Genomic DNA, 17,476 nt, shown 5'->3' with positions numbered 1-17,476 from the left:
TAAGTGTTACTGCTAAGCAGTCTTTGCCTTACACTTATCACACATATGTACTTAATAGTAAAACTTATTATATTTACATTATTTTAATAATATGTAATATGTGCAGGGTGTCAAAAGCAGTACAGCAGCAGCAAGAGAATACTTGAATCAGCTGTTGAATAACAGCTGGCTTTCAGTCTCCACCTACAATGCCCTGTTTGATTAAAGGGTTACAGTACACTGTACGTGTATTTTAATTTTTCTTTGGTTTTAAGTAAGATATGAAAACAATCAACATTGTAGTCTTGTTATGGTGTTAAAAATTTTGGTCAGCGATGACCTTCGCAAACTTGATGAATTTTTCTGTTGCTTTATGATCAGCAGACAATTTAACACAAATCTTAAAAATTTTAATGCTGTGTCTTTCCTTAAATTTCTGTGACTAGTCTGCAGAAAATTCACAACTACCTTCAATTTTCAGTTCACAGTGACAAATTTTTTTTCATGATCAGCATACTGTTACATGGCAAATATTCACTTTGAAGCTGACATATTTGGTCTTTCAACACAATTGAGATATTTTCTCGCGTTGTGCAGTGTTTTTCTATTTTTCATTTACTTCTGTTCATTATACCAGGTCACTTCTCAGAACATTCTGGATTGCATAGTGACCTGCGCAACACCTGGGAGCCTTCCCAGTGTCTTGTGGAATTTTCCAGTTGTGATGTTATGTCAGTGCTCAGAAAAAATTTCGGACTTCAGAATTTCGGATAGGGTACTCAATCTATACTTTGAACTAGCTTTCAATCATCCTAAGTATTTAGTCATGAGATTTCAGGCAATTTGAAGGACAGCACTGGACCCAGAAATGGACCTCCTTCAAGATATTGCAACAGGGAGAAAAAGTTTGGTACCAGCCTGGAAATTTGTAGTGTACGCTGTGGAATGGAGCAATGGACATATAAGACTCTGAGTACATTTAAAAACAAAGTTTGACACCATAAATTTTACTCTATTGGAAAGAAGGAAAATAATCAAGAATGGAATGGAGGAAGCAGAGCTTTGGAAGAACTCAAGATTACAAAAGCCAGTAACTGTTGCCAAAAGTGATAAAAATGCATCAAGAAAAATTCCTAGTACTTGGAAAGGTCTGAATATGGACACTGATGATATCCGCAAAGAAACTGACAAACTCAGAAGTTGACAATTTGACCGTTGTACTCAGTCTAACAGAAAAGGTAGTTTTAGAGGTTGGTGGAATGTACATGAGTGGTTGAAAAAAAATGAGCTCGTTAAGTTGATGTAAAAAATTGCCAGGATGGCAAGGAGGAAAGAGAAATTTATTGTCATGTGGAATGAACTCAAGGGAAATTCAATCACTATTTTAAAAAATATGGTTCTAATTTACCTATCCCCTTCCTAAAAGGCTTAACTACAAAAGAAACTGATAAATCTAGAACTTAGACAGAGATTAAGATGTGCCCATTTTGTTTTGATGACTAAAAACAAATCAAGTGTAAAACTAAAATCTTTCTAAGTATTTTGCATGTTGTGTTTCAACTTATTTTCCAACTCATGGATACAATTACAAATTGCTTCCAGTTTTAAATTTCCTAAGAAAGATGTGGGATCAATGTTATTTAGTTATAAGAAATGCACTTTGAAAAAATCATCTTCTGCTGTATCACCTGTACAAAAGGCAGTAGGCATCTTGTATCAACAGCAAATGGAAAAACTAACTTTCGCTCTTTGGTAGCCCCTCAGGATTAAGGATGGCTGCCTCTATTCCATTCCATGGGTACTCAGGTGGCTAATGCCAATATGGGAACTACAAGCTTCGTTAAATTTTGGACAAAAGGTTGGCAGTTTAGAATGTGTTGTATTTCAGTACTTTATGCAGACTCAGTGTTCCCACAATCAATGCCTTTGGTTCTCAATACTAGGCAAAATCAATCAGTAGAAATATTACACTTCAAGGAAGCTTTGAGAATATATTCGACTGCTGCCCATGTCCACCTGCAATCCCTTGCTGTAACAGATCACAGAGGAGTATTTGTTTCGTGAATTTTATGTCAGACAAGAGAATGATGTGGCTTGCATTTTAGAGTTGAATGAGTTAGGACTTCAGCCTTGAAAAATATTAACAGGCAGCTTTGTTGAGAATCAACTCCTAAGAAACAGGAAGTAGTTACCTTTCCCCAGATTCATCACTGATCTTAATTGTTAAATAGTGTTGTTGTAGAGTGGAGGTTGGGACAGGACCTTTGTACTGCAGACATTAGGTGTAACATTCACTCTACTGAATGCCTTAATGAACTCAATGAATAACCTTTGGTTGACCTCCTAAATCAAAACTCCTGTAGATAAGCTTTAGTCTAACAGAAAACTCATTGGAGGTGGGTTAGAATAAAGCAGTGACAAAACCTGGGAAAATTATTGTAATCCTGCTTGACATCAATCTTCACTGAGATTGGGTCAATCTCAGACGGCTCAAATGACTTCCACCCCCCCACCCCCGTCTCTCAGTTGGATAATAACATAACCTATTAGATCAGGAAAGAAGCCATGAGGTCTTCTAAGTGCTTGGATCAGGAAAGATCCATGAGGACTTATTTGCTAGTCTGACTAAACAGGATGTCAGTTATGTCACAAAATGTTGGAGGAGCTAAGCAGGTTAGGCAGCATCTTCACAGATACTGCCTGAACTGCTGAGTTTCTCCGGCATTTTGTGTGTGTGATCTGGATTTCCAGCATCTGTAGGATCTCTTGTATTAATTATGCAAAGTCTGGGCTCTAATAATTTTGTCAGGAGAATTGCTTCATTGAAACCATCTTGTCTTAATCCCTCCTTGAGAATCATTCCATGTCAGATTTTCCATGCCTCCTCTGATACTAGGATTGAGTAGGAAGAAGTTTCTCTCCCTCCGAGGTGTGAACTAGGATCTTCTCTGTTTGAAAGGAAGCCTCCCTCGGCCAAATCCGTAACTTCAAAGGCTGTAGCTATTTACCGATGACTGCAGCAGATTGATTCTGCATTAGAGCAAGACTGACAGACTTCCAGGTGGAGTCACCAAGATGCCAGATGATCTCATTCATTATGGCAAAACTCAAGCTTGTGAAAGCATTGGCCCTCTTTCAGAATGCTTGCACATATGGTATACTCACTGCTTTGTTCTCAAAGATCGTTCTGCCTGTAATGTTAAAGGTTTCCTATTATGTTTCAGATTTTCAACATCTGCATTTTTGGACTGCCTTTACTTTCAGTTCTGCTTCCAAGTTCTACTTCCTCAAGTGCTAGAATGATCAGGCTTCAGAGAGCGGAATATGGCTCAGCAGAAGTTTACTGCCATTATGAAGCAAGACTCAAGTACACATGGTCTAAAGCAGGAGCTGGATTGAGAAACTGAACAATCAATGCCCTGAAAAAGTACTTGAACAGGATAAAATGTGTCATATTTTTTAAAAAAATGGTTAAGTCCATCTTCAATTTAATAGCTCATCATGGATTCCAATCCTGCTTCAAGAAGTTAAAACTGAACCCAAGTACATCAGATCAGAACACCAAATGAAAAGTACAGTAATGTTATTATGATATTGCATCAGTAATACAGAGCGCTGGACAAATGACCTAGTTAATTCAGAGTTCAAATCCCACCATAGCAACTTGAGAGTGTCATTATTTGAATAAATAGAAACTTGGGTTAGAGAGCAAATATCAATAATGGTGATTACAAAATGGTCATATTAATGCCCTTCTGGGAAGTAATTTAGTCTATAATCAAACCCAAATAGATAACAATGTTTATGAGTCATTCAACTGTAAAGCCAGAGTGATTCTTATGGCACCAGAGAGTGGCCATTTGACCCTTCTGAAGTGAGACAACATAATCAATCAGTAACATATGGAGACAAACCATAAGATACAGTGTCGTCCCCAACTTACATTCTCCAAGAGGCAGCTGAAAATTACTGCAAACCATGGATAGGATTAAGTGTTAAGTGTCCACTGCAATGTATTAGTGACTCTTGTGGTCAAACCACATTTGATGAGCCAGGCTGTCAGTTTGCTTCAGCACATATGCTCTTGGAGTAGTTTCCTAAATGCCTTCAGAGAGCATTGAATCATGATGTCAAATAAATTTAAATGGTTTTCAATGCAGTACAACTTTTATTATAAAGTAGTTCAAAGTCAATCAGAATCAGACTTAATATCAATGGTGTTTGTTGTAAAATTTGTTGTTTTGAGGCAGCAATAATTTAAAAAAACTATAAATTTCAATAAAAACATGTAACATTTGAATTAAATGTGCAGTGCAAAAAAAAAATAAAAATAGTGAGGCAGTATATATGGGTTCACTGTACATTCAGAAATCTGATGGCGGAGGGGAAGAAGCTGTTCCTAAAACACCGAGTGTGTGTCTTAACACTCCTGAACCTCCTCATTGATGGTAGCATTAAGAAGAGAGCATCATCGTATCCAAGCATTTTGTCTAGCTGCAGAAAACCAATGAGCATTGAGTATTTACATTTTACAGCACAGACTAGGGTGTGAACCATTGCACTCCAAGACTCCTCTATCCCCTTATTGTCCCCGACACCTGCCTTAACTACATTTTTAATTTTTTTTTACAAATACCCAATGGAGGACTAGGAAGAACTTTTAGCTTGTGTTGAAGTGGATGCATGCACCTTCAGAAACATGAATGGAGTTTAAAAGCAGCAGCCCACTATTTTCATTTTGGAATCTTAAACTCAAAGATTTCATTGGATAAGTCTATCACAGGTAATTTAACATCTTGTCTTTTGTGATTCATCCAATTCTATTAAAATATAGCTATTCACTCAGATTGCCTAGAAACAAATACTTGAGATTCCAGCTTTAATTTGAATTGGACTATACAGTTTCATTGAAATCCCAAATATTCCAATACATCCTGCAAAAAGTACTCTTGTGTAATAAATACAAGAAGCCTAAAAGATCAAAAGATCTTTATTTCTCTTCCACTTCCAACTTCACTGTCCAAATCATTAGCTTATTACCAAAAAGACACTTACATTCTAGCATTCATAAATCTTTTAAAACTTCATTAAATTCACAAATCCCTAGTCCCCAAAATAAATTTCATTTACACTACTGTGAAATGTTCTCATCCCCATGATAAAACATTTCCCTTACGCTTTCATAGAGTAGAGAAAAAAATTAAAAAGGACAACATCTGGTCTATGAAACCAATCAGCTACCTATAAATTCAGGAAGTCAGGCAGCATCTATGGAGAACAAACAGTACTCCTTTCCCTCTCCCTGCATTATTCTGGTTTCTTCCACCTCCCTTTCCAGTCCTGAAGAAGGGTCTCCACCTAAAGCATTTCCTTTGTAGATGCTGCCTGTCTTGCTGAGTTTCCCCAGCAATTTGAGTGCTTTGCTCAAGATTTCCAGCATCTGCAGAATCTGGTGTCTATAATTTCATATCTTCAATCACTGCCACAAAAGTCTTAGAGGAGAAATAATAAGGGTTAAAACAAAAAGCTACAAAGTAAAGTTGTTCTAGAAATTACTAAGTTAAGAAGTTTCCTTAAGAGTTTCAAGCTTCATCTAAATTGTTCCAGCTACAGTACCTGGTTAACTTTTTTTTGGACTTAATCAAAAAATATAAGCAGATTGTTATAACCTTATTTGATGTGCATACTTGGCAAACATAAGAAATAGCAAGAACAGACCATTCAGCCAATTAAGTCAGTTTCACCATTCATCAAGATCTTACCTAATCTTCCAACTCAACATCTTTTCCTGCACTATCCCCACATCCCTTCATTACCTCACATAACCAGAAATTTATCACAATTTCTCAGGGTAGTGTTTGGTGACATATGTACTTTGATAATAAATTTTGCTTCAAACTTCCTGAATAGGAAGTTTCTAAAGCTCAATGAAAAAAAATTCCAGTGCTAATAATGCTCTCCTCCTTCCTGATTCTCTGACCCCGTCTCTTAGGTATTCAGCCAAGGTAAAAGTTAGAAACACAAAGCACACTGCAGATGCTGTGGTCCAATCAACACGTACAACACGCTGGAGGAATTCAGCAGGTCGGGCAGCGTCTGTGGAAACATTGACTGCTGAGTTCCTCCAGCTTGTTCTAAGTGTTGGAAGGTAAACATTATCTCTGTCAAACTGTGCAAGTATTATAGTAAATTTCAATGGGATTTTCTACAATCTATGTAAACCTCAGCCTCTAAGAAGACCACAACATTGCCATAGAGTTTGGAGGCTTGTGTGCCTCAATGACCCAGATAGTTATATTGGCTGGAGTCAGGGCTCTATGCTTTGGCTCTTTGGTAGGGTCACCCATACCAAACAGATCAACAGGTAGAGGCCAGACTCAGAGTGGTCCACTGGTCCTCCATTCAGCTCAGAATTAACAACCCTGACTGGTAAAACAAAACTGTTACGGAAACAGTAATGAAGAATCCTTCTACATCTGAGTGCAACAGTATTCCTGAGTCTCCACCCAAAACTTGCATAACTGACAGTAGTGAAACTGAGCTACTGACATGATGAAAGAAGCCCCGAACACTGCCAGAGATGGAGGACCTTCATTGCTGCCCTAAACACCAGAGACATAACGGACAGTAGAGTAGATCTGAATTTTATAGAATACAGTGCTAGTTAACATTCATATAGCATACCATTATCCTTCGAAGCAGTGACCAATCTATCAAATTTTTAATGCAATCCCTCTTCAGTAAATATATCCTTTTTAAAGTAGGAAGACTAAAACTGTACTCAATACTCCAGGCGCTATTTCTACCAGGCCTTACACAATTGTAATACTTCCATACTCGTATATTCAAATTATCTTGTAATAGAGACTAATTGCTATCTACATCCCAATCAATTATACTTGTATGCCGTCTTTTAGCGTCTTTTGTATAAGAACACACGGTTTTCTTAGAATATCAACACTACCTAAATCTACCATCATGTATATAACAGAATTTTTCTATGTTTGTGAACCACTGTGGACAACCTCATATTTTTACACATATCTGATCTGCCAACATGCACAAAATGCTGGAGGAACTCAGCATCTATGGAGAGGAATAAAAAGCCAACATTTTTGGGCAATACCCTTTATCAGGACTGACTGAGGGTCAGCCCAAAATGTCGGCTCTATTTGATAGATTGATGCTGCCAGTCCTGCTGAGCTCCTCCAAGATTTTGTGTGTGTTGCTCTGGATTTCCATATCTGCAACATCTCTTGTGTTTTTACATTTGATCTGCTATAATCTTGCCCACTCATCCTGCATCCTCTGCAAGCAATTGTCAATCAAGCCTGTATATCTACCCTAATTCCACGTGCTTTAACCTTATTAAACCAATCTCCTGCACAGGATCTTATTGGAAGCCTTTTGAAAATCTAAATGCATCAAATCCATTGGTGGCCTTCTCCTCCTCATCTCTTCTTCTAGTCCAGCAGTCAAGCATAATGTTCCTGACATTTATCCAACTGGAATTCTACTTGAAAATTTTAAGCTTTTTAAGATCTTCATTATTACATCCTGAATTTTAGATTCCAGTATTTTTCCTTTGACTGATGTTAGGCCAAGCATTGGAGGATCTATTTCTCTCTTCTACCTTTCTTAAATCGAGGTGTTACATTTGTTATCCTCCACTTGACAGGAGGAATTTCAGAATCTATAGAAGTTTGGGGAGATGATAACCAAGCCTTTCAACATTTCTATATTCAACACTTTTACATGAAGCAATGTACTACAATAGCTATCAAGCTTACCAACTTACCTAGAACTTTTCAACCATTTACTTCAGCTCCCCATTCTTGTCATTGTTTGAAGTGTTTGACATGTTCCTTGATTTCTCCACCAAAACATACAAAAGTGGTTGTTTAATTCCTCTGCCATTTCCTTCTCTCCATTAAAAATCCTCTTGCAGCACTGAGAGACTTAGAGTGGCCCTCGTCTGTCTTCTGAGATCTTAGCTTTGTTTTATGCTCTTACCAATCTTGTCAACTCTCTCACCACAGAAAAATCAATTCCTTAGAAATCAATGCCATGTTGTAAAGTGCTGTCAGTTCTCAGGCCTACTGCTAACTCTAACAACTTTCTAAAGCTTCCTTCCATCATTTATTGCTATCTTTCTCACCATGCATAACTTTTCCTTTTGGATTACAGTGTTTGGTTCACAATACACATTTTCAATTCTAGCCATTGCCTGTCCAAACCTTTTAACCCATTCCCAAAGATGACACAAAGATCTTAAATTATAAATATTCTGTTCATCACTTTATATCAACTAACATTTGATCCTACGACTGAAATACGACCTCATGAACGGTAGAGCGAGCACAAAGGTGGCTGACGAGATGAATTGGAGCTGTGCGAGACTTGCTGGATTAGACTTCATTGAGTTTGCAAAAATAAATTATTTAGTTAATTTTGAGAAGTATCTCTCAAGTTTTAAAGCAAAAAATGTAAAACAAAGTAATTTTTGATGGGGAAGTGGGCACGGTGAACGAGACTAATTTATTTGGCAGGTGGAACAAATAGAAAATCAGCATATAAGTATTAATTGAATGATTAATTCAATTTCACTAGAAAAAAACACTCATGCCACACCTGATCAAGGATCTACAGAAGCAAAATGTTTTACATTTATACTTCCCAGCATACAGCGTTTATTGCCACCTTCATTTTTGTTTAACAACTGAACCTGCAGACTTAATAAGTTGAAATACCATGGACGGAAAGTTAACATTATACCATTTGAAGGAGCTGAAAACTCTCTTAAGTCCTGTTTTATTAAACGCAATAAAACACACTCCTGTGCTCTGGGTGAGGAGAGAGAGAATACAGAATTTGAACACACTTATGTCCCCGAACGATCAGGTTACGAGATGCCAGTGTGTCAGCAAAAGCATCAGCTGACGGCCCGAAACTCCCCTGCCGACCGAGCTGTCAGTTTGCCCGATTTCAGTGCGACTTGAAAGCAAACGGGGTTGGGGAAGGCAATAAGAGAACCCTAACACACTGCCAGTTTGTGAGGAGCCGTAGAAGAAGCAGAGAACCCGGGAAAAGGAGGCAACCCGAGCCCGGGGCCTGAGGGGCCGGCCGGGCCTGCCATGCACTCCCTCCCTCCGCTTCTCTAAGCTGCGGGACGTGGCAGCCGGACTCACCTCGTCATCCTTGTGGTTTCTGATGCCGCGCACCAGGTCCTGCAGGTTCTTATCGAACATTCGGTCAATGCTGCCTTTCACGATCTTCAGCGCCATCCTGGCCTTTGCTTCTTGCTCGCCGTGAGGGGAGGGGAGGAGAGAGAGAAAAAATCCAGCTCCGAGGTGGGGGGGGGGGGGGGATGCTGATTTACACCATGCCCGGATTCTTGGCGCTCCCCCGTGGATCCGTGAGCGCAGAGGGAGGGTGGCGAGCGGCTGGCGTGCACTACTGTGTGCCGGAGCCGCGCTCACCTTCGCACCGGGCGGCGGAGAGAGAGAAAATGGCGACGGGCGGGCCGGAGTCAGGTGACCGACTGCGGGACGGGAAGATGGCAGAGGGGAGGGAGGCCTAGGCTCTCCTTCCCTCCCTCTCTCACACAGCTCCGGGTGGGGAGCAACACCTTCTCCGCGACGTGGAGCTTCGGAGAGTTCACTCACCCCACCCGCACGGTGTTGGTGAGGCCCCGCTTCAGTTATTACGGTTCCCGTTTTAGGGCCGGGGAAGAAACGCAGAGGGGATGGAGGGAGGTTGAGCAGGCTGAGATTTTATACTTTGGAGTGTGCAGGAGAATGAAGGGCATTCTTATAGATGTTTAAAAAATCATGAGAGAGATTTGGAGGTGCATAGAGTGCATAAAATCACGACGGCTGATCTTAGAGGTATACAAAGTGATGGGATGATCTGGGGAGGTATAAAATCACAAGGGGTGATCTTATCAAGGTCCATAAAATCTTAAGGCCATAAGATATAGCAGCAGAATTAGACCATTTGGCCCATCGAGTCTACTCTGTTGTTTCATCATGGCTGATCCAATTTTCCTCTCTGCCCGAATCTCCTGCCTTCTCCCCGTATCCCTTCATGCCCTGACCAATCAAGAATCTATTAACCTCTGCCTTAAAAATACACAAAGAATTTCCCTCCACAGCTGCCAGTGGCAAAGAATTTCACAGATTCACCACTCTCTATCTAAAGAAATCCTAACTCATCTCCTTTCTAAAAGGGCACCCCTCTATTCTGATGAGGCTGTGTACTCTGGTCTTCGACTCTCCCACCATAGGCAACATCTTCTCCACATTCACTCTGTCAATGCCTTTTACTATTTGATAGGTTTCAATGTGGTTACCCCTCATTCTTTTGAATTTCAGTGAATACAGGCCCAGAGCCATCAAATGCTCTTCCCCTATGACAAGCTATTCAATCCTGGAATCATTTTTGTGAACCTCCTTTGAACCCTCTCCACTTTCAGCACATCGTTTCTAAGCTAAGGGACTCAAACCTGCTCACAATACTCCAAGTGAGGCCTTATAGAGTTTCAACATTACACCTTTGCTTTTACATTCTAGTCTTCTTGAAATGAATGTTAGTGTTGCATTTGCCTTCCTCACCACAGACTCAACCTGCAAATTAATCTTTAAGGAATCCTCTACAAAGACCCCCAAGTCCCTTTGCTGAGGCAGGAGTTCAGTCATGTCAAAACCAACCTCTCAAAGCATTTCATCACTGTAGATGTGAGTGCTACCAGGTGATAGTCATTGAGGCAGCCCACGTTATTCTTCTTAGGCACTTATTAGGTAATAATTGTTGCCTTTCTGAAGCAAGTGGGAATTTCTGCCCATAGCAGTGAGAGGTTGAAAATGTCCTTGAATACTCCCACTTTTTGGTTGGCACAGGTTTTCAGAGCCTTACCAGATACTCCATCTGGACCTTCCACCCTGCGAGGGTTCACTTTCTTTAAAGACAACCTAACATCGGCCTCAGAAACAGAGATCACAGGGTCATCAAGTGCATCAGGGATCTTCAAAGCTGTAGTTATGTTCTCCCTTTCAAAGCGGGTGTAGAAGGCGTTGAGTTCATCTGGTAGTGAAGCATCACTGCCATTCATGCTATTGGGTTTCGCTTTGCAGGAAGTAAGGTCTTGCAAACCCTGCCAGAGTATCTCATGTCGCTTCCAACCTCATTTAAAATTGTCTCTTTGCCCTTGAAATAGCCCTCCGCAAATACCTCCAAGTACACTGAGATCATATCCTTAATAATCGACTCCCAACATCTGCCCAACCACTGAAGTCAGACTAACTGGCCTATAGTTTCCTTTCTTATGCCAGTCTCCCTTCTTGAAGAGTGGAGTGGCATTTTCAATTTTCCAGTCTTCCAGAACCATTCCAGACTCTAGTGATTCTTGAAAGATTATTACTAATGCCTCGACAATCTCTTCAGCCACCTCTTTCCGAACTCTGGAGTATACCATCTGGACCAGGAGACCTATCCACTTCAGACGTTAACAGTTTACCAAGAACCTTCTCTGTAGTTATGGTAGCTTCACACACTTCATGTCCCCTGACACTTGGAACTTCCACTATACTGCTAGTATATTCCATAGTGAAGACTGATACAATGCTTATTCAGTTCATCTGCTTTCCTTGTCCCCCATTACTACCTCTCCAGCATCATTTTTCAGTGGTCTGATATCCACTCTCACCTCTCTTTTACACTTTATGTATCTGAAGAAACTTTTGGTATCCTCTTTAATATTATTGGCTAGCTTCTGTATTTCATAGAAACACAGAAAGCCTATAGCACAATACAGGTCCTTCAGCCCACAGTGCTGTGCCGAACATGTACTTACTTTAGAAATTACCTAGGGTTACCCATAGCCCTCTATTTTTCTAAGCTCCATGTACCTATCCAGGAATCTCTTAAAAAACCCTATTGTATCTGCCTCCACCACTGTCGCTGGCAGCCCATTCCACACACTTACTACTCTCTGCGTAAAAAACCTACTCCTGACATCTCCTCTGTACCTACTTCCAATCACCTTAAAACTGTGCCCTCTTGTGTTAGCCATTTCAGCCCTGGGAAAAAGCCTGTGACTACCCACACGATCAATGTCTCTCATCATCTTATACACCTCTATCAGGTCATCTCTCATCCTCCATTGCTCCAAGGGGAAAAGGCCAAGTTCACTCAACCTATTCTCATAAGGCATGCTCCCCAATCCAGGCAACATCCTTGTTAATCTCTTCTGCACCCTTTCTATAGTTTCCACATCCTTCCTGTAGTGAGGTGACCAGAACTAAGCACGGTACTCTAACCAGACTACTGGGTCTGACCAGGGTCCTATAAAACTGTAACATTACCTCTCGGCTCTTGAACTCAATCCCATGGTTGATGAAGGCCAATACATCATATGCCTTCTTAACCAGACAGTCAACCTGCACAACAGCTTTAAGGGTCCTGCAGAGCCCAAGATCCCTCTGATCCTCCACTGCCAAGAGTCTTACCATTAGTACTATATTCTGCCATCATATTTGACCTACCAAATGAACCACCTTTCACTTATCTGGGTTGAACTCCATCTTCCACTTCTCAGCCCAGTTTTGCATCCTATGAATGTCCCGCTGTAACCTCTGACAGCCCTCCACACTATCCACAACACCCCCAACCTTTGTGTCATCAGCAAATTTACTAACCCATACTTCCACTTCCTCATCCAGGTCATTTATTAAAATCACAAAGAGAAGGGGTCCTAGAATTGATTCCTGAGGCACACTAATGGTCACCGATCTCCATGCAGAATATGACCCATCTACGATCACTCTTTGCCTTCTGTGGGCAAGCCAATTTTGTATACACAAAGCAAGGTCCCCTTGAATCCCATGCCTCCTTACTTTTTCAGTAAGCCTTGCATGGGGTACCTTATCAAATGCCTTGCTGAAATCCATATACACTACATCTACTGCTCTACCTTCATCAATGTGTTTAGTCCCATCCTCAAAGAAGTCAATCAGGCTCGTTAAGGCATGACCTGCCCTTGACAAAGCTGTGCTGACTACCTCTAATCGTATTAGGCCTCTCCAAATGTTCATAAATCCTGTCTCTCGGGGATCTTCTCCATCAACTTACCAACTCACTGGTCTATAATTTCCAGGTCTATCTCTACTCCCTTTCTTGAATAAAGGAACAATACATGCAACCCTCCAGTCCTCCAGAACCTCTCCCGTCCCCATTGTTGATGCAAAGATCATTGCCAGAGGCTCTGCAATCGCCTCCCATAGTAGCCTGGGGTATATCTTGTCTGGTCCCGGTGACTTATCCAACTTGATGCTTTCCAAAAGCTCCAGCACATCCTCTTTCTTAATGTCTATATGCTCAAGCTTTTCAGTCTGTTCTAAGTCATCCCTACAATCACCAAGGTCCTTTTCTGCTCATCTTTATCTTAATGACTTTTTAGTTGCCTTCGGTTGGTTTTTAAAAGCTTCTCAAACCTCTAACTTCCCACTTAGGTTTGCTCTATTATCTGCCTTCTCTGTGGTTTTTATGTTGGTTTTGACTTCTCTTGTTAGTCAGGGTTGTGTCATTTTTCCTTTAGAATCCTTCTTCCTCTTTGGGATGTATATTTCCTGTGTCTTCCAAATTGCTTCCAGAAACTCCAGCCATTGCTGCTCTGCTGTCATCCTTGCCAGTATTCTTTTCCAATCAATTTCGGCCAGCTCCTCTCTTGTGCCTCTGTTATTCCTTTTACTCCCCTGTAATACTGATACATCCGACTTCAGCTTATCCTTCTCAAATTTCAGAGTGACTTTGGTCATTTTATGATGACTTCCCCTAAGGGTTCTTTTACCTTAAGCTCTCTAATCAATTCTGGTTTATTGCACAAAACACAATCCAGAAAAACTGATCCTTTAGTGAGCTCAATCACAAGCTGCTCTAAAAAGCCATCTTGAAGGCACTTTAGAAATTCCCCTTCCTGGAATCCAGCACCAACCTGATTCTCCCAATCTACCTGCATATTGAGGTCCCTCATGACTATTGTAACATTGCCCTTTTCTATCTCCCATTGCATTTTGTAGGCTACATCCTTACTACCGTTTGGGGATATGTATACAATTCCCATCAGTGTCTTTTTACCCTTGTAGTGTTACGTGTTCAAGCAACAATAAATATATGAGTTAGGCAAGGGTTTATATAACAAATAACACGTTTATTAAACACTGAAAACAAACCCCCCAAAAGTAAACAAACACTAATGTAACTGGAAATCAGCTGCTGTGCGGCAGTTTAAACAGTTCCTAAAGTGATGCAGCTCAAACAGTTCTTAAAGCGATGCTGCAAAAACAGTTCTTTAAAGTAGGATTGCCACAAGTTCAAAATGCTCACAGTCCATTTAAGGGAGAGACTTTTTAAGACGATTTAGATTCTCTTTCATGTCGCTTTGCTTCAATCCCCGAAGTCGAACTTTTCCCACGAAGAATTTACGAAACGTAACGGCTTAAAGGCACTGACCTTTCCTTTATCACACTGTCCTCAATCTTTTCTGCTATCCCGCAGAGATTAACACAAGAACAGTCAATGAATTCCTTCCGAATAAGGACTAAACAAGGTCGAACCCGTTTCACTGTCGAAATAGATTCTCCTCGATCTTTAACTCCCGAACTCTGATCTTCACTCTCCACTGATTTCTCAACTAGCAGTATTGTAAGGAAACTGCTGGCAATGACCTTTTAAACTTTAGGCATTAGATAAAACTTCATCTTTCAACTAAACTGCGTCATCACATTAAATTACGCAGTGGCATGAAGTCAACATGACAAATCCCGCCACGAACTGCCCTTCCTCACGGAGGGGTCCTCCTTTTATACCCTGTAAAAAAAACCTGTCACATGACATCTACTGGCGGGAAAATGACGTCACTCCACCATCACAAGACCATTACCTCAAGTCCAGTATAGCTTCAACCCCAGTCATGTGACAAGGGTACCACTGTCATGTGTCACGAGTACGTAACAGTAGTTCCTTAGCTCTGGCCACGGTGGTTCAACAGCTTCTGACCCCTTGTCTGAGGTCTTACCAACATCTGCTTCCATAAACTCTGCACTAACTGTTCTGGTACTCTAGTTCCCATCCCCCTGCAACTCTAGGTTAAATCCCACTGTGCAGCATTAACCCCTTCCTGCTAGGATAATAGGCCCTTTCAGCAGCAAACCATTTCTTCTGTACAGGTCCCACTTTCCCCGGAAAAGAGTCCAATGATCCAAAATTCTTATGGGCTCCCTCCTACATCAACTCCTTAACCACATATTAACCTGTATAATCTTCGTTCTAGCCTCACTAGCGCTTGGCATGGGTAGCAATTCTGAGATCCCAGTCCTTTAATTTAGCACCTAACTCCCTGAACTCCCAATGCAGAACCTCATAACACATCCTGCCCATGTCATTGTTACCGACATGGACCACAACTTCTGGCTGTTCACCCCCTTACTTAAGAATGCTGAGGACTCAATCCAAGATATCCCGGACCCTGGCACCTGGAAGGCAATATACCATCCGGGAATTTCATCCTTGCCCACAGAACCTCCTGTCCAGTCCCCTAACTAATGATTTTCATGTCATCATGGTGTGCTTCTTCTCCCCCCCACTTCTCTCTGAGTCACAGAAGCAGACTCAGTGCCAGGTACCCAACCACTGTGACTTTCCTCCATTAGGTCATCTCCCCCCCTCCCCCAACAGTATCCAAAGTGTTGTTGGGGGGATGGCCACAGGGGTACTCAGCACTGACTCCTTAACCCCTTTCCGCTTCCTAACTGTCACCCTGTTTCCTGGGTGCTGCTCCTTGGGTGTAATTACCTCTCCCTATGTCCTATCTATCACCTCTTCAGCCTCCTGAATGATCCTGAGATCATCCAGTTCCAGCTCCAGCTCCTTAACGTGGTTTGGTAGAAGCTGCACTTCTTACATTTAAAGTCGTCAGGGATACCGTAGGTCTCCCTGCCTTCTGCAAGAGTAGCATTCCACTATACTGCCCTAGCTGAGCAGATAAAAAGAAGCAAATGAAAAATAATTGAGTTTTTCTTTCCCCTCCTTTATCTGAGTGAAGCCTTAAAGAGCTAAAGCCTTAAGATCACCACTCTGTCCACTCAGACGACTGCTGCTGTGCTTGTCCCTGCTTTCCTTTAATTTGTTCTTACTAATCCATCGCAACTGCCAATTGGTTACTGGTCAAATCTCTACTATGCTGTTGTGAGGTATAGCGTAAATCATGAGGGACAAACTCATAGAAGTACATAAAATCATGAGGGTCGATCTTATAGAGGTGCATATTTGACAAATTAGAGATTTGACAGATACAAGAAATAGGCCACAACCCTTTGTGCATACTCCACCATTCTAAAAGATACTGCTCCTCAACTCTCTACCATCTGATTCCCATATCCTCTGATACTCCTAGCATCACTTAAAATGGGGTAGCTGAATGACAACATGAGTCTGACCTTTAGAACCACTGTTCCCTCGAAGCTGCATGGGTGCATAGTTGAGCGGTAACTGAAATGCTCCCGCTCACATTGCCTTTGTTGCCACACAGCTAGAATTTTCTTTTATATAATGTTAATATAATTTTGAAATTATGCTAGTATCATTTTGAAATCAATGTTGATGTAATTGTGAAATACCCTGTAATTAATGATATGTTAACAAATATAATCCCTAAATATTCTAAATAATAAACATACCACAATCTGTACTTGGAAATACTTTAGAGTTTCAACATATTAACTTTGTTAGTGTTTCAAGTTACAACACTTTTACAAATTGTAACAAGAAACACAGAATGGAAGTCAGTAGCTTGCTGTTAATAAACTGCAGGCTCACTGAACGCCGACGCTGTCTATTTAAAACATTTTACTTTAGCTGTTGTGCCTGTCAGTTGTGTTAACTGCCTGACATCTCATTTACTTGTGTTGTGAGTTGTGGTTTTTGTTTGATGCACATATTACAAAAAAAGAACATTTAAAGTGCCGTGCAGTTTTCAGACCATGCAAAAAAACTTGCTGCTTCCTCCACATAGACGTAAAAAAAAACTTGAGGAAACATTGTTTAAAACCCAAATTTGTGATGATATGTTAAGTGCCACTAGTTCATTTTACAAACATGAGGACAAGAACAGGCTATTTTATTTATGTAAAACCTGATATAGCAATAACATGCCATCAAAGGAGTATTACGGTATGTAACATTCAACATCACAGCTATTGCTGTTATCGTAATACTTTACAGTAACATGTCACCAAACGAGGTCTGTAGGGAATTTGTATATTCTCTCTATTACCACATGAATTTCCTTAAGGTGCTCTGGTTTCATTCCACATTCCAAAGACATACAGGTTAGGGTTAGTAAGTTGTTGGCATACTATGTTAGTGCTGAAACTTACAGGCTGCCCCCAGCACATCCCCATGTTGGTCAATAATACAAAAAAGTTACATTTTACTATATGTT

At 40.8% G+C, this 17,476-nt stretch overlaps 1 protein-coding gene and 1 long non-coding RNA gene across 4 annotated transcripts in view; one reads left to right on the top strand and one right to left on the bottom strand.

Moving 5' to 3' along the window:
• The window catches only part of ap3d1 (adaptor related protein complex 3 subunit delta 1), a 102,779-nt gene extending 93,306 nt beyond the window's left edge, over window positions 1–9,473 (bottom strand). Inside the window, exon 1 of the mRNA XM_059991085.1 lies at window positions 9,168–9,473. Coding sequence (XP_059847068.1) covers window positions 9,168–9,263 — 96 coding nt within the window. The 5' untranslated portion in view covers window positions 9,264–9,473. The remainder of the gene's footprint in view (window positions 1–9,167) is intronic.
• Window positions 9,474–9,525: 52 nt separating this feature from the next.
• The window catches only part of LOC132405993 (uncharacterized), a 41,266-nt gene continuing 33,315 nt past the window's right edge, over window positions 9,526–17,476 (top strand). For all 3 annotated transcript variants that reach the window (XR_009516023.1, XR_009516024.1, XR_009516025.1), the window contains exon 1: window positions 9,526–9,662. This is a non-coding gene — a long non-coding RNA (uncharacterized LOC132405993). The remainder of the gene's footprint in view (window positions 9,663–17,476) is intronic.

Source organism: Hypanus sabinus, chromosome 16 (assembly GCF_030144855.1).
Source record: "Hypanus sabinus isolate sHypSab1 chromosome 16, sHypSab1.hap1, whole genome shotgun sequence".
In the NCBI taxonomy this organism is placed as follows: Eukaryota; Metazoa; Chordata; class Chondrichthyes; order Myliobatiformes; family Dasyatidae; genus Hypanus; species Hypanus sabinus.
Note: the sequence above shows the minus strand (reverse complement) of the source record. Positions and strands in the feature narration are given on the sequence as shown.